The 21,701-nt window shown below is 59.1% G+C and overlaps 2 protein-coding genes across 5 annotated transcripts in view; one reads left to right on the forward strand and one right to left on the reverse strand.

Annotated features, from left to right (window-relative positions):
- Nucleotides 1-15,986, forward strand: part of SCAP (SREBF chaperone) — a 61,274-nt gene extending 45,288 nt beyond the window's left edge. For 2 of the 4 annotated variants that reach the window (XM_031470208.2, XM_064496602.1), the window contains 20 exons: nt 2,811-2,968; nt 3,770-3,990; nt 4,176-4,281; nt 4,913-5,085; nt 5,461-5,587; nt 7,039-7,151; nt 8,167-8,261; nt 9,460-9,558; nt 9,693-9,911; nt 10,713-11,089; nt 11,595-11,783; nt 11,855-12,056; nt 12,145-12,260; nt 12,349-12,871; nt 12,966-13,051; nt 14,478-14,560; nt 14,663-14,829; nt 15,011-15,091; nt 15,280-15,486; nt 15,569-15,986. In XM_031470208.2, the coding sequence (XP_031326068.1) occupies nt 2,811-2,968; nt 3,770-3,990; nt 4,176-4,281; nt 4,913-5,085; nt 5,461-5,587; nt 7,039-7,151; nt 8,167-8,261; nt 9,460-9,558; nt 9,693-9,911; nt 10,713-11,089; nt 11,595-11,783; nt 11,855-12,056; nt 12,145-12,260; nt 12,349-12,871; nt 12,966-13,051; nt 14,478-14,560; nt 14,663-14,829; nt 15,011-15,091; nt 15,280-15,486; nt 15,569-15,814 (3,588 nt within the window). In that variant the 3' untranslated portion in view covers nt 15,815-15,986. Of the gene's footprint in view, nt 1-2,810; nt 2,969-3,769; nt 3,991-4,175; nt 4,282-4,912; nt 5,086-5,460; nt 5,588-7,038; nt 7,152-8,166; nt 8,262-9,459; nt 9,559-9,692; nt 9,912-10,712; nt 11,090-11,594; nt 11,784-11,854; nt 12,057-12,144; nt 12,261-12,348; nt 12,872-12,965; nt 13,052-14,477; nt 14,561-14,662; nt 14,830-15,010; nt 15,092-15,210; nt 15,487-15,568 lie in introns of those variants that run through there. The other 2 variants (XM_064496601.1, XM_031470210.2) reach the window with 2 other exon arrangements.
- Nucleotides 15,987-16,295: 309 nt separating this feature from the next.
- The window catches only part of PTPN23 (protein tyrosine phosphatase non-receptor type 23), a 35,236-nt gene continuing 29,830 nt past the window's right edge, over nt 16,296-21,701 (reverse strand). The window contains exons 15-25 of the mRNA XM_010997294.3: nt 21,224-21,369; nt 20,547-20,858; nt 20,313-20,467; nt 20,065-20,216; nt 19,798-19,977; nt 17,960-19,700; nt 17,699-17,883; nt 17,499-17,603; nt 17,288-17,426; nt 17,084-17,197; nt 16,296-17,002 (exon numbers count right to left, since the gene is read on the reverse strand). Of these exons, the coding sequence (XP_010995596.2) occupies nt 16,523-17,002; nt 17,084-17,197; nt 17,288-17,426; nt 17,499-17,603; nt 17,699-17,883; nt 17,960-19,700; nt 19,798-19,977; nt 20,065-20,216; nt 20,313-20,467; nt 20,547-20,858; nt 21,224-21,369 (3,709 nt within the window). The 3' untranslated portion in view covers nt 16,296-16,522. The remainder of the gene's footprint in view (nt 17,003-17,083; nt 17,198-17,287; nt 17,427-17,498; nt 17,604-17,698; nt 17,884-17,959; nt 19,701-19,797; nt 19,978-20,064; nt 20,217-20,312; nt 20,468-20,546; nt 20,859-21,223; nt 21,370-21,701) is intronic.

Here is a 21,701-nt window from a genome sequence, read left to right on the forward strand (position 1 = left end):
CTGCTTTCCAACCACCAGCATCTGCATCTCATTTGTCAAAGAATCTCTGGTAACCAAGGCCTGAGGTGCTGGAGAATTCATGCCCCCTAGGCAGCCCTCAGTCAGTAACTACAGGAGTTGGTATGTAACCTTAGGTCTCTTCCCTGCAGTGGGATAACTCAGCTAAATACAGTCAGCCACGGGTCATTTGCTCAGTAACACACCCTTTGGTGGCAGCCTTCCCTTCCCTCCTCCTGTCCCTACTCTCCTTTCGGTGTTTCCTGTGCCTCCCGAGGAAACCACTAGTCTTAGGTTGAGGGTATAGATGTTGGATGATGAGTCTGATACAATCATATTAAATGAATGGACCAAGATCTTGAAGGAGTTGGAAAGATGTTGGAAAGCTGCTTGGAAAGTTCATTTGGAAGCTGGTGAGGATGAATCAAGAGCCGGCCAGCAGAGGGCGGTGCAGCCAAGGCCAGATCATGGCTGCGCCGTTGGTGCACTTCTGCGTGGTGTTTGTCTGCTGAGGCAGCCAGCTGAGCAGTGGAAACAAATGAGCAGGGAATGATACCCAGGACTGGTAGAAGTCAAAGGAGAAAGAAGTACCTAGGACAAAGGGGTTATTACCTATTTCTGTGCAAATTTGATGAAACCTTTGTATCCTCTTCCCTAAAAATAATGATGGTGATAATAATAGGTGGGCTTCTGAGCAGAAATATAAATTAAGTGGAGCACTCATGGAACTCCTGGAGCCATCCCTACAGCCCAGAAAGAGAGCGCTGGTTCTAAAGTATGTTCACTGTTTCTTTGTTGAAATGGTGACCTGGATGGTCCTGGCTGGCGAGAAGGCACCTGAGTGGGAAGGGGGCTGGATTTGGACCAGAGGGCCGAGGAGCTGTCCTGCCTGGAAACCAAAAGGTTCAGTTGCATAGGCTCAGTGAGCCTGAAGGTGGGGGTGGAGGTCCGACAGGGGCGGTGGGCAGAGGAGGTGGTGTGTGCAAAGTCACAGACCCGGGTCTGGAGGTCCTAGCTGCCCCTGGGTGGCATGCTGTGTCCATCAGAGCCTGAGGATGATCTCCCTGGGAGTTGCTCTCCTTGTCGAGCTGCTGGTCTCTGGGCAGCTCCTGCCCTACTCAGACTCGTGTGGTGTGCTGAGTCAGTGAGCCGCTGTTCAGGTCAGAACCTGTGGTAGTCAGTTCTGTCCAGATGCCTCTGTACCTCCTGACAGTGTCTAAGGGGCTGAGTCTGGTGGAGAAGAGTGAGTGGGTGAGGCCCTCTGTCCCCAGAGTCTTTGTGACATGGGTTCATAAACATATACTTCACAGAGGCTCAGATGGTTGCCTGGGGTTGTTCTTTGTGCCCAGGAGCCCAGGCGGTGTTAACTTGCTCTGCGTGTTAAGCACCTTGACCCTTGCTTGTATGATCACCTGGAGTACTGCATCCTTGAGTGGCTAAATGGCCTATTTTTTCATCCTGATTGGGGCCCAGGCATCAAGACAGTCCCCTCATCCTCAGCCAGGCCCAGCTCCCCCAGCCTGCACCTCACAGTACGTGGCGTGCGCGCCGGGGCTGTGGCTGGTCGCTCCCTGTCTGCAGTTGGACTAACTCCGGGGGAATCTCCGGAGCTCCGCTTTGTCAGGTTGCCCTCCCTCTCGAAGACAGTCAGGGGTTTTCTCTGTCAACTGGTTAAAATCCAGATGGCTCAGTCTGGCGTCATCCTGGTCTCCTCTCATTTTAGCTGTGAGTTCCGTTGTTACCCACGTCCCTTGCTCCTCAGAGGCCCTCCCTGCCCTTCCCTGCCCATCTCCCGCCAGTCCTTCCCCACCCCTGGCCTCCACTCAGCTCCTCCCCTGTGTACTGCTGCCATGGCACCTCGTTTGGAGAGTGCTCCTTGACAGGCCCATCACTGGGAGGCTTTCCCCGCCTCTTACACGTGTCACTTTGGCCACGTAAATGCATGTTAGCACTTTAAGGATAGATGGCAGGTTCTGTGAGAAGAGTGTGTGATGTTCAGTGAGGAAACCTGGGTTTGAATCCTCCTGCCACCCTGCTCGGGTCCTGAAGCCCTGGACAGTCTCCGTGCTTCCCATAAGACTGCCGTGGGGTCAGTGACACAATGTGCCACAGCTGTCGTCCATGAACGCTTCGTCTCTGCGGGCGCTGTTGATACGTGTGTGTGTGAGAGCCGGCCTTCATGATGCTGCAGGTGGATGTCATTATTCCCCCTTCACACTGAGGAAAGTGAAATCCAGAGAAGTCAAAGACCTTTCCCAGGCCGTACAGTTGGAGAGTGGGGATTTAAAACTGGGTCTGTTGAGCTTCAGAAACCACAGACCTGCAGCAAGTGGCAAAGCCAGGACCAGTAAGATAGGCTCCACCCCTGTGGGCACCTACAGCCCCAGGCGGGGTCAGCACATGTTTTCCATCAAGATTTAGATAGTAAATGTTTTATTTAGACTCTGTGGATCACGCCGTCTCTGTCATGAGCACTCGCCTCTGCCATTGTTGTGTGAAAGCAGCCGTGGCCGGTACAGAATGGGGTGGGTGTGGCTGTGTTCCAAGAGAACTTTATTTAGAAAAACAAGTGCCAGGCTTGATTTAGCCTGTGAGCCATAGTTTGGCAACCCCTGTTCTATTGGGAAATGTGTAGGAAAGTGGTTCTTAAGTGGTAAGAAGTCCCTGGTGGACGACTTCATTTTTGAAGGCCTGTCCTGTTGGCCCCACATTGCTTTGCCCTTAGTAAGATGCTCCTTAAATCCTTACTGAATATGGCTGTTCTTCTCCTGTGCTGAGCTGACCTTTCTGCCGCTCCCCCATTTCTTCTGCAGTACGTGGGTGCCCCAGTGGCTTACATCCAGCAGATATTTGTGAAGTCCTCAGTGTCTCCCTGGCACAAGAACCTCCTGGCAGTCGATGTGTTCCGCTCACCTCTGTCCCGGGCATTCCAGCTGGTGGAGGAGATCCGGAACCATGTGCTGAGAGACAGGTATCCCACTCTGGGGCCGCCGCCTGGGGAGTCCAGTTCTGTGCTGAAGGGAGGGTGCAGCCCTCAGTCTAAGTCCAGCCCACTCTGCAGAAAGCGTGCAAGTGAGCAGGCGGTGAGTGAGGCAGCTTTGTGTTTCTCAGCATGCCTGTGGGTCCACTGTGGCTGCGTTCCCCTGGGGCCTGTGCTGATGGTGCAGGTGGAGCCCTGAGCTTCAAGTGGACTGACTAGGTGTCCACTGGGCCAACCCTGTGACAAGCTAACTGAGGTCCAGTTGACTCGTGACTCAGAGGGCTCCCTGCCTAGGGTTGTGAGATGTGCGTGTAATGGTGGTGGCCATGCTGATGGGAAGCAGGCTCTACCTAGGGGTCCACTTCTGAAACCCCAGCCCACCAGGGATTCTCAGATGCGTGCTGGCTTTGCGAGCTGCCTCACTGCTGGGTTTTAGTTTGCTAAGGGCTCTGACGGGCATTTTGATGAATGAAAATGAAGTCCCTAATTTTTACCCTGTCCCCTCTGCCCGCTGAACTGGCCAAGGTATTCTAGTGAATGGGGCTGTGCACACTCCCACAGCCTGCCTCTCCTCAGACATACTGGGCTTTTGGGCTCCACAAGCAATCTGAAGGTCAGATAGCCACACGGTTTGGTTGTTGACCACCTGGAAGAACTTTCCTGGCTGCCCTCGTCCTCAGGGTCTTTGGATACTAGGCGTCCGGGAACCAGATGACGGAGGAGACCTCAAGTGCAGAGGGCTTGGCCTCTGCTGGCAGACACAGCAGGTGCCTTGTCCTGTCTCCCACACAGCTCCGGGACCAGGAGCCTGGAGGAGGTGTGCCTGCAGGTGACAGACCTGCTGCCGGGCCTCAGGAAGCTCCGGAACCTCCTGCCTGAGCATGGATGCCTGCTGCTGTCCCCTGGGAACTTCTGGCAGAATGACCGGGAACGTTTCCATGCCGATCCTGACATCATCAGGACCATCCACCAGCACGAGCCTAAAACCCTGCAGACCTCAGCAACGCTCAAAGGTACCCGCAGGGCAGATTCCTTGAGGACCTGCGAGGGAGCCTGTCGGTCACCATGTCCTCTTTGATGGCTGCTCTGGCCGATCGGGGGCTATCCCCTGTTTCCCAGGGTTGGGGTGGATCGGAGTCCTTGGTGGCTCTGCCTAGCTGCACTTGCTTCATCGGCACCTGCTGGTTTCTGCCTGCAGACTTGCTGTTTGGTGTTCCTGGGAAGTACAGCGGGGTGAGCCTCTACACCAGGAGGAGGATGGTCTCATACACCATTACCCTGGTCTTCCAGCACTACCATGCCAAGTAAGGCTTCCTGACGGGGCTGTGGACTGACGGGAGGCTTTGAGTAGTCCCTATTCTGGTCAGAGGGTCCAGAATGCCTCCTGGGAACTTGGAGTTTTCAGGCCTCCTGTTGAAATGTTTATATCCCTTAGGCTGAAGGAGGCTATCTCCTCACGCTTGAGTGGGGATGACCTGACAGCTGGTTAAGAATAAGGAACTAAGGCAGGGCTGGCAAATTCAATGTCCGTCGTCTCCACTGGTCTCTCTGGAGTCTAGGGCAGGGGTCCCCAACTGGTTACTACTGAGCCCTGTGTGGCCTCAGAACCCTTCCCAACAGAGCACTGCAGGCAGCTCCCGGTGAAGGTGAGGCACCCACGATGCCGCTGATTGGCCATCTTGGGCTTTGGCAGTAGGAGTGGTATGACAGCGTGGGAGGTGGGTGCTGAAGGGGGGCTCCTGAGACAGCTTTGCCAACTTTGTAATTCTTTCACGCCCTGCCCACCCGAGACTGCAGGGAAGGTTAGACACCACAGAGAAGCTCCCTCCAACACACAGGGAAGAGGGAAGCCCTGACAGACCCTCCTTCCAGGGATTGTCTTTGTCCCCTGGACCAGGGGGACAGTCCATCTACCACCTCCCGCTCCATGACCAGGTTTCTGGCCAGCCTGCGCGCCCGCCTGATGCTCCTGCACCCCAGCCCCAACTGCAGCCTTCGGGCAGAGAGCCTGGTCCACGTGCACTTCAAGGAGGAGATTGGCATCGCTGAGCTCATCCCCCTCGTGACCACCTACATCATCTTGTTTGCCTACATCTACTTCTCCACGCGTAGGTCTATGGCAAGGAGGCTGGGGCTTTCTCCAAGCTAAACAGGCATTTCCAGATCCCCCCTTCCCTGCCTCTAAAGGTGGCTCGGGCAGAGATGTCACAAAAGCCAGGGCTTCATCCCCCAGCAGAGCCTCAGGGGCTTGGGTGGGTCCAGGACTCCTCTTGCTGTTTATGAAAAGACCCTTCCTGGGTCCCCAAAGGACACACTATGCCCCTGAGACTAGGAAGCATATGTGACTGTCCTTTGGTTAAACTGGGGCCTTCCCTTCCTCGACTGTCAGGGCACACTCACCTCCTAGGAGCCCAGTTAAGAAGGGCCTGTGTATGCCAGGCTCTGGGGAGATGCTGCCCTGATTTGCCCTCTCTGCCCTCCAGGCAAGATCGACATGGTCAAGTCCAAATGGGGGCTGGCTCTGGCTGCCGTGGTCACAGTGCTCAGCTCGCTGCTCATGTCTGTGGGGCTCTGCACACTCTTCGGCCTGACACCCACTCTCAACGGCGGGTAGGTCCCGAGCAGGCTCCACTGGGCCGCAGGGCGGACCCGCAGCCCGGAGCGCCTTGCACCTCTGGGCACTTGGCCTGCCCTGCGCTGGACGCTTGCTGTTACCCCATATCCTCACATGGTTATTTTGACATTTAAGAGGTACATTTTTTTCCTCTTTAAGTTACACGGCTTGTGTTCATACATATGTATATACGAAGTGTATCCATATTTACATGTAATACATATATAGATGTGTGTATATATGTACATTTATGTGTATACTTGTGTGTGTGTATGTGTGTTTATGCATGTGCGTATATGGTATGTGAGGCAAATGTGTGCGAAGGTAAGGGTACGTGGATGTGTATGTGTGTGTTTATATGTTAACTACACATGTGCATATTGCTCCTTGACGGCTTAAGCCATAGATGGGTGTGAGACAGAGAAGGTACATTTCTTTCTTTTTCACTATTGAAACATTTAAGTGACTAATAAAATAAATCATTTTAGAGTAGGCTTTTTAAAAGATCTAAGACATAAGCATACTCGAATTTGTCACTTTCTATTGTTTGCTTTCCCTGCCATTTCTCTCTGCAACATGGTCTCGAATCCCTGCCCTGGGTGTGTCCTCGGGCTTCGGTCTCCTCAGCTCTGGCTGGGCCCTGCCTGCCTTTCCATCGTGGTCACTGCCTGTTCCCTACCTTGGGGTGTCAGGCTGGTCCCGTGACAGGGATTTTGTGTTTCCTGTTACTTTCCTTGCTCGTAGAACATCTGCTTCCTTTCCTAGACCTGAAGGTGCTAAACGCCCTCCCCTTGCTAGCTGTCTGCTGGGCCCTCCTCAGAGCCCTCACCTCCACTCTTCCACAGCAGAGAGCCCGGTGAGGTTCCCCTCGGCTGGGGTTCCTTGTGCCTAGGTTTCCTTCACAGTCTGTTGCTAGTAGGAGCCCGTGGTCTCAGACAGCTAGTGGTTTTCTTTAGGAACAGTTGCTCTTCAAACACAGCTTCTTCACAGAGGTGAGCAGGGCTTTAGGCTGGTCTCATCCTCCTCCTATTTAGTCCTGATGGCTTGGCCTGGGGTGCTGTTGTGGGGTCTTGGCCGTGGTAGTTTCCTCTGGCCGCAGAGTCTGGTGTGAGAAGGCCCAGGGGAGCCGTGCTCTGGCAGCTGGGCAGCAGGGGGCTTCCCTCGGTCCTCTTTCTGCCAAGCTGGACGGGTGGAGACGGGGATGGTTGCTGGCTCCTTGGCAAGGCTTCCAAAGCCTACCTGAAAGCTGAGAGCTGAGAAGACGGAGGTCCTGTTGGGCATGGATGGGGAGGGTGCGGTTTCTGTCCTGTGCTGTGGGACTCGCATAGCAGCCCCCACTTTAGGCTGCAAACTTCATGGCCCCCCAGGACCCAAACTCATTGAGAACCAGCCGTGTGTTGAGGGCCCTCCTCAGCACTGTCCCCACCCTCACCCTCTCTGTCCGCAGTGAGATTTTCCCCTACCTTGTGGTGGTCATCGGGCTCGAGAATGTGCTGGTGCTCACCAAGTCAGTGGTCTCAACCCCAGTGGACCTGGAGGTGAAGCTGCGCATTGCCCAAGGTAACAGGTGGGGGGTGGGGAGTGCACTAGGGCAGGTCAGGGGCTGTGTACACCTCCTTTTGCCGAGGAAACGGAGCCCAGAACTCTCCCTTGCTCTGGCCTCCAGCATGAATGGCAGCTTGTTAGCATGTGCTCTGAGGGGCCGTGGACGGAGCTTTGTCCTGGTTCACATGTCAGTAAGAAAGCAAACCAGACTCTGCTGCGGGGCTTGCGTGTTTGGTGACCCTCTGCCCAGGCTGGCACCCAGTCTTTTCTGCTCCTGCTTCACTCCACCACAGGAGGCCGGGGCTCCTGGGGCTGCTCAACCCAGAGTCGCTGCCTCCACAGCTGCCAGAAAAGCCCCCTGTGGCCTCAGTGGCAGGAATTGGGGATCTGGGGTTTGGGGGAAAGTGAGAAAAGAGCCCAGGCCTGGAGGTCTGCACTCTTCGCCCCTCCTCCTCCTCACCTTGTATCTGTGGGAATGGGGCTGGGGGTAGGCTGTTTGTTCACTCGGCAAACCTTCGTGAGCTTCTGTGAGAGGCCAGACCCTGCACTAGATGTAGGTTCCAAGGAGGCAAGGGGAAATGGCCCCTACCCACCAGGCACTCAGAGCCTTACAGGTGCGACTGCGTGATGGCCGGGGCCCAGGGAGGGGCCTGAGGTCGAGCTAGCTCTTCTGGCCCTGGAGCCATTCTGCCACATGGCAGGCAGACCACATGTACCAGACAGAACAGCACGTGACACTGGATGTGCCAACGTGGGGGACCCTTGGCTCTCCTCTTGGGTTTGCTCAACTCAACATGCTGCTTCTCCCTTCCTCTGACGGCTGTAGTTCTCCCCCGTGCCCTCCAAGCCCTCGGCTGCACCTTGGAGCCTGGGCACTGGCAGGGTCATGAGGGTTGGGGCACTTTGGGGGAACGGCTACCTCAGAAGGCTGGGCCCCTCCCTGTGCTTCTCCCCTCTGAGGACCATGCGGTTGTGTGCAGATGTGGACAGAGGTCTTGTGCTGACCCCATGGCCCTCTTGTCCTCTACAGGCCTGAGCAGCGAGAGCTGGTCCATCATGAAGAACATGGCCACGGAGCTGGGCATCATCCTCATTGGCTACTTCACCCTAGTGCCTGCCATCCAGGTAAGGCCCCTCCAGGACTGCAGCTTAGGCCAGCGTGGAGCCAGCTGCTGAGGCCCCCCCCGCCCCCATGCAGGGCACACCCCTCTCCATGCTACTCCCCTCACCTATGAGGTAGGCCTTCTGCTGGTGAGACACTTGTCACCGTGCACAGGGTGCTCCTGGCATGCCTGGTTCAGGAGAAAGACTCAGGGAGCTGAGGGTGGGTTATGGGATTGCGCTCCCAGCCAGACAGCCTCTGCCTTTGACCCTGTCCTCTTACCCCTCCCTGCCTGTCTCTCATTCAGCCAAGTGGCAGGAGGGGGCTTGGTGGGCACAGCAGAGACCAGCTGCCCACGGTGCCGGCTGCCCACAGTTCTAGTCAGACCTCGTTTCCCAGTTCTCAGGCAGAACATGGTGGGGCCCCTAAACTGGGCCCCTCCTGTCTTTCCTGGCCAGAGCCCTGACCCTACCCCCTGCAGCCTCTAGCACACGGCCCGCACCACGGGAGGGCCACCGGCCACTGCCCAGAGCCCTGGCTCAGCTGCGGGGCTGTGAGCAGAGGTGGAGGTGGACCTGCTCTGAGTTGGAAGGCCAGATTGTCGTGTAGCCAATCCTTCATCTTACCCCATGTTTGAGTAGAAGCCGTGGTGGTGTGCCAGATACCTCAGACAAGGGCAGGGGAGCAGAACTTGTGTGAGAAAATTTCATCTAGCCACAGAACCTGGGGAGCAGAGAGACTACCCCTTCTCAGTTTTAAGGGCAGAATTCCCTCCTGCCCTCTCCCCATCCCTTCGTTGGTCCAGTGTGGTCACTGGCTGGGAACCTTTCAGAGCCCCAAAATCGGGCCAGGTCTGGCTCTTGGGTAGGTCCATGGCACATGAGCAAGGCCTGGGGCTCAGTCAGGAAGGGTTTTTTGAGTAGCAGGCTGGTGAGACTCAGAGCTTTTCAAGTTGGGTCCGGCCCTCCTCTCTAGGGGGAATCAGAGGTTTAGGGGGAGAGCACCCACCCTTAGCCCTCTCTGGGTAAATGTTCAAGTGCATCTCTGCTGCCCCCTTGTGGGGAGGGAAGGAGCCACCGTATTATCCTCCTTGACCCCTCCCAGCATCTCTTCTTTTTCTCTGCTGTGCCCTGCCGGAAACTGCCCTGCAGATTCTGAGGTGCCTGCAGGCAAGGAACTGCTTCTCTTGGTGCTGGTATCCTCTCATCTGCTTAATTCCAGGAGTTCTGTCTCTTTGCTGTCGTGGGCCTGGTGTCCGACTTCTTCCTTCAGATGCTGTTTTTCACCACCGTCCTATCCATTGATATTCGCAGGATGGAGGTAGGAATGGGCTGAATCTTGCCCCACCCACCTCCTCCTCAGCCCTGGTTTGCTCAGGGGATCCCTGGGTGAGAGGTGCAGACCTGGGGCAGTTGCAGGGCAGCATCAGGCCCTGACCACTGCTCCCCCAACAGCTAGCGGACCTGAACAAGCGGCTGCCCCCTGAGGCCTGCCTGCCCCCAGCTAAGCCAGTGGGGCGGCCAGCGCGCTTCGAGCGACAGCTGGCTGTGCGGCCGTCCACACCCCACACCATCACGCTGCAACCGTCCTCCTTCCGAAACCTGCGGCTCCCCAAGAGGCTGCGTGTCATCTACTTCCTGGCCCGCACACGCCTGGCACAGCGCCTCATCATGGTACCTGCCACCCCTCCCTGAAGGCCAGCGCTCAAGGCCCTCTTGCATTTTCACTTGCCTTGGAGGCGGGGTGGGGGTGTGTGCTCCTGAGGTCCTTGGGGCCCCTTGAAGCCTGGCTTTGGGAAGCTGCCCGCTCTGCCCTCCTGCCGACCCTGGTGTTTGCTGGGGTCGCCAGGGAGAGGAGTCATCGTCTCCCCAGAGTGACCCAGGACGGGGTGCTGTGGGATGGAACCATGATGGTTCCCTGCGTCAGGATTCCAGGGTTCACTGTGCAAGCATCAGAAAATGCTGGGCAGAATAGTTCACCTGCCAGGCTGGGCAGAGGGGAGAAGGAGCAGGGCTGGCTGCTGGTCAGTGGGCCTCTCTCAAGGAGTTTAAGTGAGAGGGGAGTGAGGCTGAGGCCTTCTGAGGACGAGGGACCCGTGTTGTCTCTGGAGCAAGTCAGGCAGCCAGTCCTTCTGGGCAGCTGACCCTGGAATGGTAGCTCTCCGGCTCCAGCTGAGATGCGGGTTGCAGCGAGGGGAGGGGGGAGTTCTACATAAACCCAAGGGTGCTCCTCTGTATTTCCAGGCCAGGAATCCCAACCCTCCAGCTCAGTCCCTCCAGTGGGGCAGTTGGCCCCAGGTGGTAGTGGGAGGACTTGAGGAGGCAGAAGGGAAGGACAGGTTGGGCCTGTGTCCTCTCCCTACCCCCAGGCCCGCAGTGCCTCTGTTGTGGCTTTCCAGTCCAGTGTGCGGGCCCAGCGTGCTGGGGGTTGGGGCTGCCCAGAGGCCCTACTGAGCACCCAGTGCCCCACTGCAGGCTGGTACCGTTGTCTGGATTGGCATCCTGGTGTACACGGACCCAGCAGGGCTGCGCACCTACCTCGCTGCCCAAGTGACAGAACAGAGTCCACTGGGCGAGGGTGCCCTGGCTCCCATGCCTGTGCCTAGTGGTGTGCTGCCTGCCAGCCACCCGGACCCCGCCTTCTCCATCTTCCAACCTGATGCCCCTAAGTTACCCGAGAACCAGACTCTGCCAGAGGAGCCGCCTGAGCCTGGGGGTCCAGCAGAGGGAGTCCACGATAGCCCAGTTCCAGAGGTAACCTGGGGGCCTGAGGATGAGGAACTTTGGAGGAAATTGTCCTTCCGCCACTGGCCGACGCTCTTCAGCTACTATAACATCACACTGGCCAAGAGGTGAGTTGGGCTTTGCCAGGTGCCATCTCCCCACTAGGTAATATCAGCTCACTGTCCCCAGGGCAACCCTTGCCCCTCAGGTAGGAGATCCACTGGTTTGACTTCTGCAATTCCTTTCGAACAATTAAGCACCCATAAGGCTGTGAAGTAGGAACCAGTGCTCCAAGCAGCCCCAACCTAAGACACTGGCCCTGGGCCCTGCTCTGGGAAGTGAGGTCACTGCTCCTTGGCCAAAATGAGATCCACCCCACTTTCTGCCACCCACTCTGTTCCTGGTAGTGTGGCTGCTTAGGGGTTGGTGTCTGACAGCAAGGTTGGGGTACCAGAGCTGGGCTGGGGAGGTGCCTACTTCCCCCCCCACCCCACGCTGGGAGGACTGTCCTCAGAGGGTTGTCATGGAGCTGGCAGGTTGAGCTGAGTCCTGTGTGAAGAGAGGGGACTGGGGCAGCAGCAGGAGGGACCTTTCCAAGGGCCTCCTCTGAGGATGTCCGCTGCCTGGTCCCAGGTACATCAGCCTGCTGCCTGTCATCCCAGTCACGCTCCGCCTGAACCCAAGGGAGGCCCTGGAGGGGCGGCACCCTCAGGATGGCCTCAGTGCCTGGCCCCCGCCGAAGCCCGGGCATGGTGGGCTGTGGGAGGCCGGCCCCAAGGGGCCAGGCGCGGCGCAGGTGCACAGAGACGTCACCCTGTACAAGTAAGGCCTACGGGGGAGGGGGGGCTGGTGGTAGGGCCTGGGCTCGTCTAACCAGGCCCCGCCCTGTGCAGGGTGGCAGCACTTGGCCTGGCTGCGGGCATCGTCCTCGTGCTGCTGCTGCTTTGCCTGTACCGCGTGCTCTGCCCGCGCAACTACGGGCAGCCTGGAGCAGGGCCGGGCCGGCGGCGACGTGGGGAGCTGCCCTGTGACGACTATGGCTATGCGCCACCTGAGACTGAGATCGTGCCCCTGGTGCTGCGAGGGCACCTCATGGTGAGTGCTGGCGGGGGCCAGGGGTACCGGGGGCCCGGGCCGTGCAGACATCAGTGCCTGTGCCCATGGCTGTGCCGCACTCCCGCAGGACATCGAGTGTCTGGCCAGCGATGGCATGCTGCTGGTGAGCTGTTGCCTGGCGGGCCACGTGTGTGTGTGGGACGCGCAGACCGGGGACTGCCTCACTCGCATCCCGCGCCCGGGGTAGGTACCCCCATCCCTGCCCCCTGCCTGAGCCTTGCCCTACGTCTGTGCCCCGCTGTCCTCACCCCACTCTCCCTGCTCCCTGCAGGCAGCGCAGGGACAGTGGTGTTGGCAGCGTGTTGGAGGCTCAGGAGAGCTGGGAACGGCTGTCAGACGGCGGGAAGGGTGGCCCAGAGGAGCCTGGGGACAGTCCTCCATTACGGCACCATTCTCGGGGCCTTCCGCCATCTTCCCTCTTTGGGGACCAACCAGACCTCACTTGCTTGATCGACACCAACTTCTCAGCGCAGCCACAGCTCCCAGAGCCCGCTAACCCAGAGCCCCGGCACCGGGCAGGCTGCCGCCGCGCTCCAGAGTCCCCAGGCTACGACTTCAGCCGCCTGGTGCAGCGAGTGTACCAGGAGGAGAGAATGGCTCCTGTCCACACGCCAGCCCTGCGTCCACCCTCCCCTGGGCCTGTGCTGCCTCAGGCCCCCGAGGACGAGGGGGGCTTTCCTCCTGAGAAGGGCTCCCCTTCCCTCGCCTGGGCCCCCAGCGCAGACGGCTCCATCTGGAGCCTGGAGCTGCAGGGCAGCCTCATCGTGGTGGGGCGGAGCAGTGGCCGGCTTGAGGTGGGCAGGACTGGAGGTGGGCAGAGGCGCTGTCTGCGCAGGGGGTTCGTGGGCCCTCCCAGCCCACAGGTGCTCACAGCCTCTGCGCCTGCAGGTGTGGGACGCCATCGAGGGCACCCTGCGCTGCAGCAGTGAGGAGGTCTCCTCGGGCATCACGGCGCTCATCTTCCTGGACAAAAGGTGGGTGCAGTACGATGCCAGCCTCAACCCTAGACCCTCAGCCTTTCCTGTCCAGGCCACACTCTGAGATTTGAACCCTGCCTCCCCGTCACTCGTGTGTGACTTGACTTCCCCACTTGGTACCAAGCCCTACACCTGTGACAGCAGGTAGTCCACCATGATGGGAGGGTGACAAGTAAAAGACTTAACAAGTAGGAAGCACTTGGACTAGGGCCTGGCATGTAGTGAGATCCCAGGTTCCTTCACTACGGTGACAATGGTATTTTTCTTTGTCACCCTTCTGAAGTCAAAGCTACTCTAGTTGGCCTGGGTTTCCTGGCTGCATTTTCAGTTACAGAAAAATGCATTTTCAGAACCATCTTATTAAAACTCTTCTTTCCTCTTGATGCTGGACATTATTCTCACCTCCCTCCTCAGCATGCCTCTTGGCTGGGTGTTCCCATGGCTCTGCCTGCACATGCTCCCAGAGGTGGGGGGTCCCCAGACACACACTCAGTCTTGGGTTTCTGCTTCTGGGCTGATAAACCCAAGTAGGTGCCTCTGCTTAACCCTTCACCTGCCTGTCTTGTGCTGGCTTATCTGGAGCCTTATCTTCTTGGGGAGGGGTTTTGGGGAGCAGGTTTCTGGTAGTGCTGCTGTCACTCCCGCCACTGCGAGGCTTCTTGCAGAGGCAAGACATCCAGCCTGGCCCAGTGCTGGTTCCCCCCATGCTTAGAAATTCTCCACTGCTGCTGAGTTTTTTGTTTTGAGTTTTTGGGAAAGCCCGCGTCTCAGCCCAGCCATCAAAGTTCCATGGTCTCTCCTCCCCTCCCTGCTGCCCCTTGCACTGTGCCTCCCCAGCTCCACTGTGGACCCTTCAGATTCGTGGGTCTGGAGATGCTTTGCCCTTTGCCAGAGTTAAGATTTTGAACCCTACTCACTTCAAAGCTTTGGGGCTATATGGCAAAAGTCCCCATCTCTGCCTGTCATCCTGTGCCTAGGAATCCCAGGCAGTGAAGGAAATCCTTATTTGGAGACAGCAGCACCAAAACACAGCCCCATTTCAGGCTCCTTCACAGAAGCCTTTCCTTTTAGCTCCAGGCTGTGGAGGGGGACTATCCCCATGCTTGTTCCTGTTTTTTATTTACAGTCTTACATGACGTTCCCCAGGTACCACTTCGCACGTATTAGCTCATTTACTCCTTATAACTGCCTTGTGAGGTGGGTACGGTTGTCCCCATTTCACAGATGAAGAAACTGTGGCACAGAGGTTAACAATTAGAGTTGTAGTCTCCAGCTCCAGTACCAGGGCCTCCCTTAGCCACGGTCCCTCATGTTTCTACTGTTCCAAGGCCCAGTGCTGCTGAGCCTGTCAAGGGCTGATGGTGCTCAGTCCCAAGGCTGGGGGCTTGGAGGAAGTCACCTGGCAGCTGTTCTTCTCTTCTAGGATTGTGGCTGCCAGGCTCAACGGTTCCCTCGATTTCTTCTCCTTGGAGACTCACACTGCCCTCAGTCCCCTGCAGTTCCGAGGTGAGAGGACCTGAACTGGGCAGGTGGGGCACCTGGTGGGTGGGGCATGGGCTGCCTACAGGGTGTCTTCTCAGGGATCCTCACTTGGCCTGTTGTCCCCAGGGGCCCCAGGGCGGGGCACTTCCCCCGCATCCCCCATATACAGCAGCAGTGACACAGTGGCTTGTCACCTGACGCACACAGTACCCTGTGCACACCAGAAACCCATCACAGCCTTGAAGGCCGCTGCCGGGCGCCTCGTGACTGGGAGCCAAGACCACACACTAAGAGTGAGTGTTGGCATCTCTCTTGTGCACTAGGGTGGCCCAGCACAGGGGGCGGGGAGCATTTGGTGTCAGTCAGGGAGAGGCTGGAGGTGTCCTGGATAAACTGTGGGAAGGGATTTCCTGGCCAGAGTGTCATTTGGAAAATCCCAGAGAGACCAAAACGTGATGCCTGTCCCTGTCTCAGGTGTTCCGTCTGGAGGATTCCTGCTGCCTCTTCACCCTGCAAGGCCACTCAGGGGCCATCACGACTGTGTACATTGACCAGGTGAGGGCCGTGGGTAGGGTGCAGGGGTACCAAGCCAGGCCCATGGCCCTTGTTTCTCCTGGAAGCTGGTCCTCAAGGGCCTGTGGGAAACCGAGTGAGAGCTCCTACCCACCCACCAGGGCACTAGGACACCCTTGTGGACAGAGGCGTTCCGCCAGTGAGCAGCTCCCCCGGGCCTGTTCCCTTAGACCATGGTGCTGGCCAGTGGAGGACAAGATGGGGCCATCTGCCTATGGGACGTGCTGACAGGCAGCCGGGTCAGCCACATGTTTGCTCACCGTGGGGACGTCACCTCCCTCACCTGTACCACCTCCTGCGTTATCAGCAGTGGCCTCGATGACCTCATCAGCATCTGGGACCGCAGCACAGGCATCAAGCTCTACTCCATTCAGCAGGTAGGCATGGTGGGGGCCATGGGATTCTTGGCCTTTCAGGGAAGGACTCAAGACACTGAGCCTATCCTGTCCTTGCCTCCAGGACCTGGGCTGTGGTGCAAGCTTGGGCGTCATCTCAGACAACCTGCTGGTGACCGGTGGCCAGGGCTGTGTCTCCTTTTGGGACCTAAACTATGGGGACCTGTTACAGACAGTCTACCTGGGGAAGAACAGCGAGGCCCAGCCTGCCCGCCAGATCCTGGTGCTGGACAATGCCGCTATTGTCTGCAACTTTGGCAGTGAGCTCAGCCTGGTGTATGTGCCCTCCGTGCTGGAGAAGCTGGACTGAGGGTGGGCAGCAGCTGTGGCCTCCTTGGTCTCCTTACTCATCAGGCTGGGGTGCTCTGTGGGGCAATGCACTGGACCTAGACTGGGGAGGAACAGCTGAGTCTTTGGGAAGCTGCCTCTGAACTGTCCTGTCCCGCCTCATGACCGTAATATTAAACTTTTTAAAAAATTCACATCAGCCAGGGGCCCTGTGAGCCACTTAGCAGAGCTCCTCTAGGGAGGACCTGTCGTTTACATGCTTCCCTCCCTGTGCCTAAACCTGAGCACTTAGGTAGACCTCTCTCAACTCAGCTGCTTGCGGCAGGAGCCACAGAAGTCACGGGGACAGACACAAGCCAGCGCTCGAGGCCTTCTTAGCTACGTCAGAGGTGGGGAAACCAAGGTGGCCTGAGGTTATCCCAACCCCCTCCCCACCCGAGTTTACCAGAGGCGGTGCTACTGGGGCTCAGGCTCCCCCGTCTCTGCAGCAATGGGCAGACATCGGCGATAGAACAGGTTGGTTTATTCAATAGCAAAGAGCTGAAAAATGTCAGGTCCCACAAAGGAGTAGAACCTGGCCCACGATGCATCTCCATCCCAGAGGTGCAGGCTGGGCCAGGTAGGGCTTGAAGGCAGCAGAAATGGGAGTAAGACTGGCCCCACCCCAAGAGGGCAGACAGGTGTGGGAGACGATGATGTGCAGTGTAAGGACCAAGCAGGCAAAGCCTGTTCACGTCTTGTTGAGTGTCCAGAGCGGATCCAGAAGGCTGAGGGGATCATCAGTGGGCCGGGCAGCCCGCAGACCCTGCCCATTATGGGCCTGCAGAAAGTTCTGCTTGCTCATCCGCTGCTTTCCCCTCAGGGAGCTGTCCAGGGAGAAGGCCTCGGGAGTTAGGGAGGCTAGCAGCTCCAGGGAAGAGGAAGGGGGCCCCAGGCTGGGGACCTCAGGTACTGGCTGCTCCTCCTCAGGCTGCGGGGCCTCGGGCAGGGGTGAAGAGAGAGGGGGTGGGGAGGAGGACGGGAGCTGGGTGGATTCTGGGAGGCTGGCTGGGGGCAAGCCTGGGGGCTCTACAGGGCCTGGCAGGCTGGCAGCCGGGGACTCTAAGCCCCCAGGAGGCCGGATGCTGAGCTTGGCGATAGTGGCCTGGATGGAGCTGATGGGCACGTCCCCACCCAGGACCAGGTCCTGGGAGTCCTGAGGAACGTGATTCTGAGAAGACAAGAATGGGTGAGGACAGGGGTCCATGAGGCAGGGGCTGTCCCAACAGCCCCCACAGGTTCTCTCTCTTACCTTCTGGCTGATGCTTGTGCCGGCGGAGGGTCTGCATGGAGGGGGCATGCCGTGGCGCTGCAGGACCTGCTCCACGTGTCTCACCACCGCCTCATGGCAGAACCTGAGGTGCAGCTGCAGAGGCATGTACTGGCCTGGTTAGCCGGATGGAGCCCTTCCCCCAAGGCAGAGGGTCCATCCCAGCTCCCACCCGGCGGGCCTCACTTTTTCCTGCAGCATGTGTTTCCTCTGCTGCCGCATGCGCCGCACCAGCTGAGGCAGCTCAGGGATCCCATTTCCAGCCTCCACCTCCTGCACAGCCGCATAGAGCAGCGCGAAGGCTCCTGTGCGGCCCACCCCAGAGCTGTGGCAGGAAAGGGGTGTAAGGCCAGGCCAAGAGCCCCAAGAAGACCCCTCAGGTGCTGTCCACCCTTACCTGCAGTGCACGACAATGGGCGTGTGCAGGGGTCGCTGGTGCAGGTAATGAGCGTGCACCTCCTGTATGAAGCGTAGCAAGTTGCCGGGGCTGTCGGGCAGGCCTCTGCAGGGGTGGGCAGGGTCTCTGAGCTGGACCTGATCTGAGGCCCACACCACCCCTCCCAACCCTTCGACCACCATCCAGGGCAGCAGACGCACAACTCAGGCCAAGTGGGGAAATGGAGGTGCACGAGCGAGCGCTTGAGGCTCTGGTCTCGGAACTGCAGGCTTAGTACCCGCTCCACGTGGGTCTCGGTGGCGCGGACACTGCTCAGGGCCAGGCTCAGGGCACCGTGCACCATGGGCTGGCCCCTCTCAGTGGGGAAGTAGCGTGCCACCTTTTGCTGTGGGACAAACAGGGCAGTTAGGGCTGGTTTGCCAGGGTCCCTGCTGGGCACCCACCCAACCTCACCCTCTTACCTTCTCCATCTCGGCCTCGGACACCAGCATGACAATGACTGACACTTTCTGCTCGTGCACCATGAGCCAGAAGTCGGCAGCTGTGCCAGGCAGGGGGGCCTGGGTGGCCACCAAGGGTGGGCAGTAGGGCGAGAGCCCCTCCACGCGGCTGGCGTTGATGTAGTCATCCTTGCCGGAGCGCAGCACCACACGGTTGCTGTCATAGGGCATGACATCCTGATGCCGGTTCTTCAGTGAGTAGCAGCGGGCAATGGCGATGGAGCGGCCCCGGGCATCATGCTCTTGTGCCTCTTGCAGCTCCCGCCAGACAGCGTCCAGAGCCCCCACGTCGCCTAGCTGGCCCCGAAAGGCCTCCAGCTCTTGTTGCAACTGCTGTAGCCTCTCGGGGTGCTCATAGGGGTCCCGCTCGATCAGCCGCAGGGCCTGTGGCCGCCGGCCCTCAGCTGCATCCACCTTTGTAGGCTGCAGCAGGGGCTGCCCACCCCCAGGAGGCTGAGTGCCTCCATGCTGACTCTCGGGGCTGGAGGAGAGCAGATCTGCAGCTGCAGCTGCAGCGCCTCGGCGCAGGCATGGGGGCGGCTCTGCTGCAGGGGGCCGAGGAGTTACTGGGCCAGGCCCTGGTGATGGGGCAGGTGAAGGCACCAGGTGGGGAGTGGGGGTAGGCTGGCTGGCAGGCGGAGGGCCTCCAATAGAGAGGGGGGCTGCCTGGGGGCCCAGGGGCCTGGGGGAAGGAGCAGGACCATATGCCAGGGTGGGATGAGGAGGCTGAGGAGGCCCAGGGCTAGGGAAAGGCAGAGCCCCTGAGTTGGGGGGCAGAGGGTCCTGAGAAGGACCTGGGTAGAGCTGGGTGTGCACGGTAGGTGGTGGCTGTCCCAGGACACCAGGCTGAGGAGCAAAAGGGTAAGGGGGTTGGGAGGGTACCAGTCCTGGAGCCTGGGGTGGGAAGAGGTGTGGATGCTGGAGTGGAAGGGGTTGCTGGGGAGGCTGGGGCCCAAACGCCGCTTGTGTGGGATGAGGCTGGGGCCCAATCCTCGGGGCTGAAAAACCTGTGGGGATCCCAGGAGAAAAGTGGTGCTGGGCTGGTGGTGCGGTTAGGGGTTGCTTGGCTCCTACAGGGTAGGTATAGGGCATGGGCAGTGGCTGTGGTGGGGGCCCCGGGAAGCAAGGTGGGGGAGGAGCAGGGGTGGCGTTTGGCCGTGGTGCTGTGTGGCTGGAGATGGGGGCCTGGACGCTATCTACTGTGGTGGTGGCTGGCCGAACCCCCATGGCCAACTCGGGGCCAGAGAACTGGGGAGGTGGGGCTGAGGGCAAACCTGCAACTGGTTGGGGGGGACCTACCCCACCATAGGGACTGCTCACCACAGCATGCTGCGGTGAGGATCGGGGCACAAGGCCCAGGTCTGGTGTGTACGTCGGGGGTGTGTAGAGGGCAGGTCCAGGTGCCATGGCCACCGCAGGGTGCCCTGGGGCTTGGAGGACCCTAGGCTGCAACACCTGGGTGGGGCCTGAGTAGGTACCAGGGGGTAAGGGGCCTGACAGATAGTGGGGTCCTGGGCCCGCAGAACTGGGGAAGGGACTGGGAAGGAAGTGGAGCGGGGCAGCGGTTCCCAGGAAGGTGTCGGGGGGCAGACTGCGTAGCTCCTCAGGCAGGTCCCCTGTCTCCACTGCCTCACCCTCCTCCCTGCGGGGCAGCAGTGGCTTTGGGGCTGTGGGCCGTGGTGGTGGCTTCTTCTTCAGCTCCCTGTGGGACGAGGTGATGAAGTAATGGAGCCAGACTCCTACCTCAGCCATCCTGGGTCTGGGCTGCAGCCTCACCTTGGTCCTGGGGCCACACCTACCTGTCCAGGAGCTGCTGGCGGGCAGCCTCGCGGGCCTGGCAGGTGGACTGAGCCCGTTCCAAGAGAGCGGCCACCTTGCTCTCCAGGTCTGCATAGAAGTCCTTGCCCTCCTGGGACTTCTTCATCAGGTCCTCATAGGCTTCATAGGAGGCCACCAGGGTCTGAAGCGTAGAGGTCCACCTGGTGGACAGAAGGGCCAGCAAGGGTTGAGCAGCCGGAGCCCAGCTTGGGGTGAGACTAGGCAAGAACACAGGGCCAGACACTGACTTTTGGTCCAGTTCGCTGAGCACCCGCCGCACAGCCGCATACTGCACGTTGGCCTCTGTCAGTGCCCGGAGGACATTGTCCTGGGCAGCCAGGTTCTGCTCCAAGTACACCCTCAGCTGGTCGTACTTCTTCAGCTGCTCCTCGAACAGCTTCTGAGGGAATGTGTTGCGGGGTGAAGGACACTCAGGGCCTCACCACCTAAGGGTGGAGCCTAGAGTCAGCTCCTCCACGCTGCTCACCCAGCCCACCTTCATCTCTGAGTGCTCCGTAGTAACCAGTGAGGCAGTGATGTCATCCTTCTGGATAAGCTCACGCAGCTGCTGCTCCAGGGACACGCGCTGGTCCCGCATCTCCTGCACCTTGGCCAAGATGCGCTTCAGATTCTGCAGCACCGCTTTGTCCTCTGGGAGTAGCAGTGGTCAGTGAGGCCAGAGAAACCCCTAGCTCCATGCCTTTCCCCATGGGGACGGAGGGGGCCTCACCTGGGGTGAGGGCTGGCGTGGGCAGGGCAGCCCGGACCTGGTCCAGCGGCCCACTGAGCAGGCGCAGGTTGCCGACGTGCAGATTCATGGCACGGTGCAGCTCACTGTTGGTGAAGGAGGCCTTCTCGTGGACCTCCATGTACTTGGCCCACTCTCGCCTCACCTCGGCCAGCTCGGCCTTGGAGACTGCTGTGCTGGCTCCCGCCTGGCCCACTGCCTCCTGCAACTTCTGTTCTAGCAGCTCATCCTCCTCCAGCAGATCCCTGATGTCCTTCAGGGAGGCCTCCACATCCGTGAACACACCTGACAGCACTGGGGGCGTGTTTAGGGGAAGAGGGTCAGCTCCTGAGGCAGGCAGACCAGGGACCCAGTCTGGCCCATTGCCCAGGAGACAGAACTGCCCCCGAGTCAGGCTTGTGTGCAGCCCAGCACCGAGGAAAAGCCTGGCGGCCCCTCAGAGCCTGAGAACAAGGACCAAGCCTGGCGGGGCCAAGGGGTGTCCTGACACTGGCAGACACAGGGAGCACAGGGTATGGTGGTCATGGAAGTGGTGGGTGCTGTGCCAGATGCTGGGAGAGGTGCAAACCTGCATCCTTGTTCAGCAAGGGACAGAGAAGGCTGCAGCAGACGACTTCCACATTCCCGCCCTCCACCTGCTTGCTCTCCCCCTTACTCACCTTGCATGGACTGGACGAGGTTCCTGACAGTGTCAGGCCGGACGCTGAGAGCCGCACACTTCTCCATGAGCTGAGGGGGGATGTGACTGTATGTGTCAAGGTTGTCCACTGTCTCGGGATCCAGCTGCAGTGAATCCATGAACTGGCTGTGGGAGGCAACAGCTCCAGGTGGGTGCTGGGTGCCGATAACCCCTCACACGTGAAAGCAACCCTCTAGGGTGAGACTCCCACCACTGAAGCGAGGTCCGAGGTCCTAGCAGACGGCATATCAGCACCCCAACCCCCACCACAGAACATGTCCAGGGCACTACTGGTAATGGGATGTCCTCTTCTGAAGATGCACGAGTGACTCGCCTTACAAATCTAGCATACCAGACCCCTGAGCAGGGAGGGCAGAGTCGGGAAACCTGGTGGTACGAGACCACATTTCACTACTCTTCTTGTTACAGGCAGCTTGGGGAAACAGAGGCCTGGTGGG

The sequence above is a fragment of the Camelus dromedarius genome, chromosome 17 (genome assembly GCF_036321535.1).
Source record: "Camelus dromedarius isolate mCamDro1 chromosome 17, mCamDro1.pat, whole genome shotgun sequence".
Lineage (NCBI taxonomy): Eukaryota > Metazoa > Chordata > Mammalia > Artiodactyla > Camelidae > Camelus > Camelus dromedarius.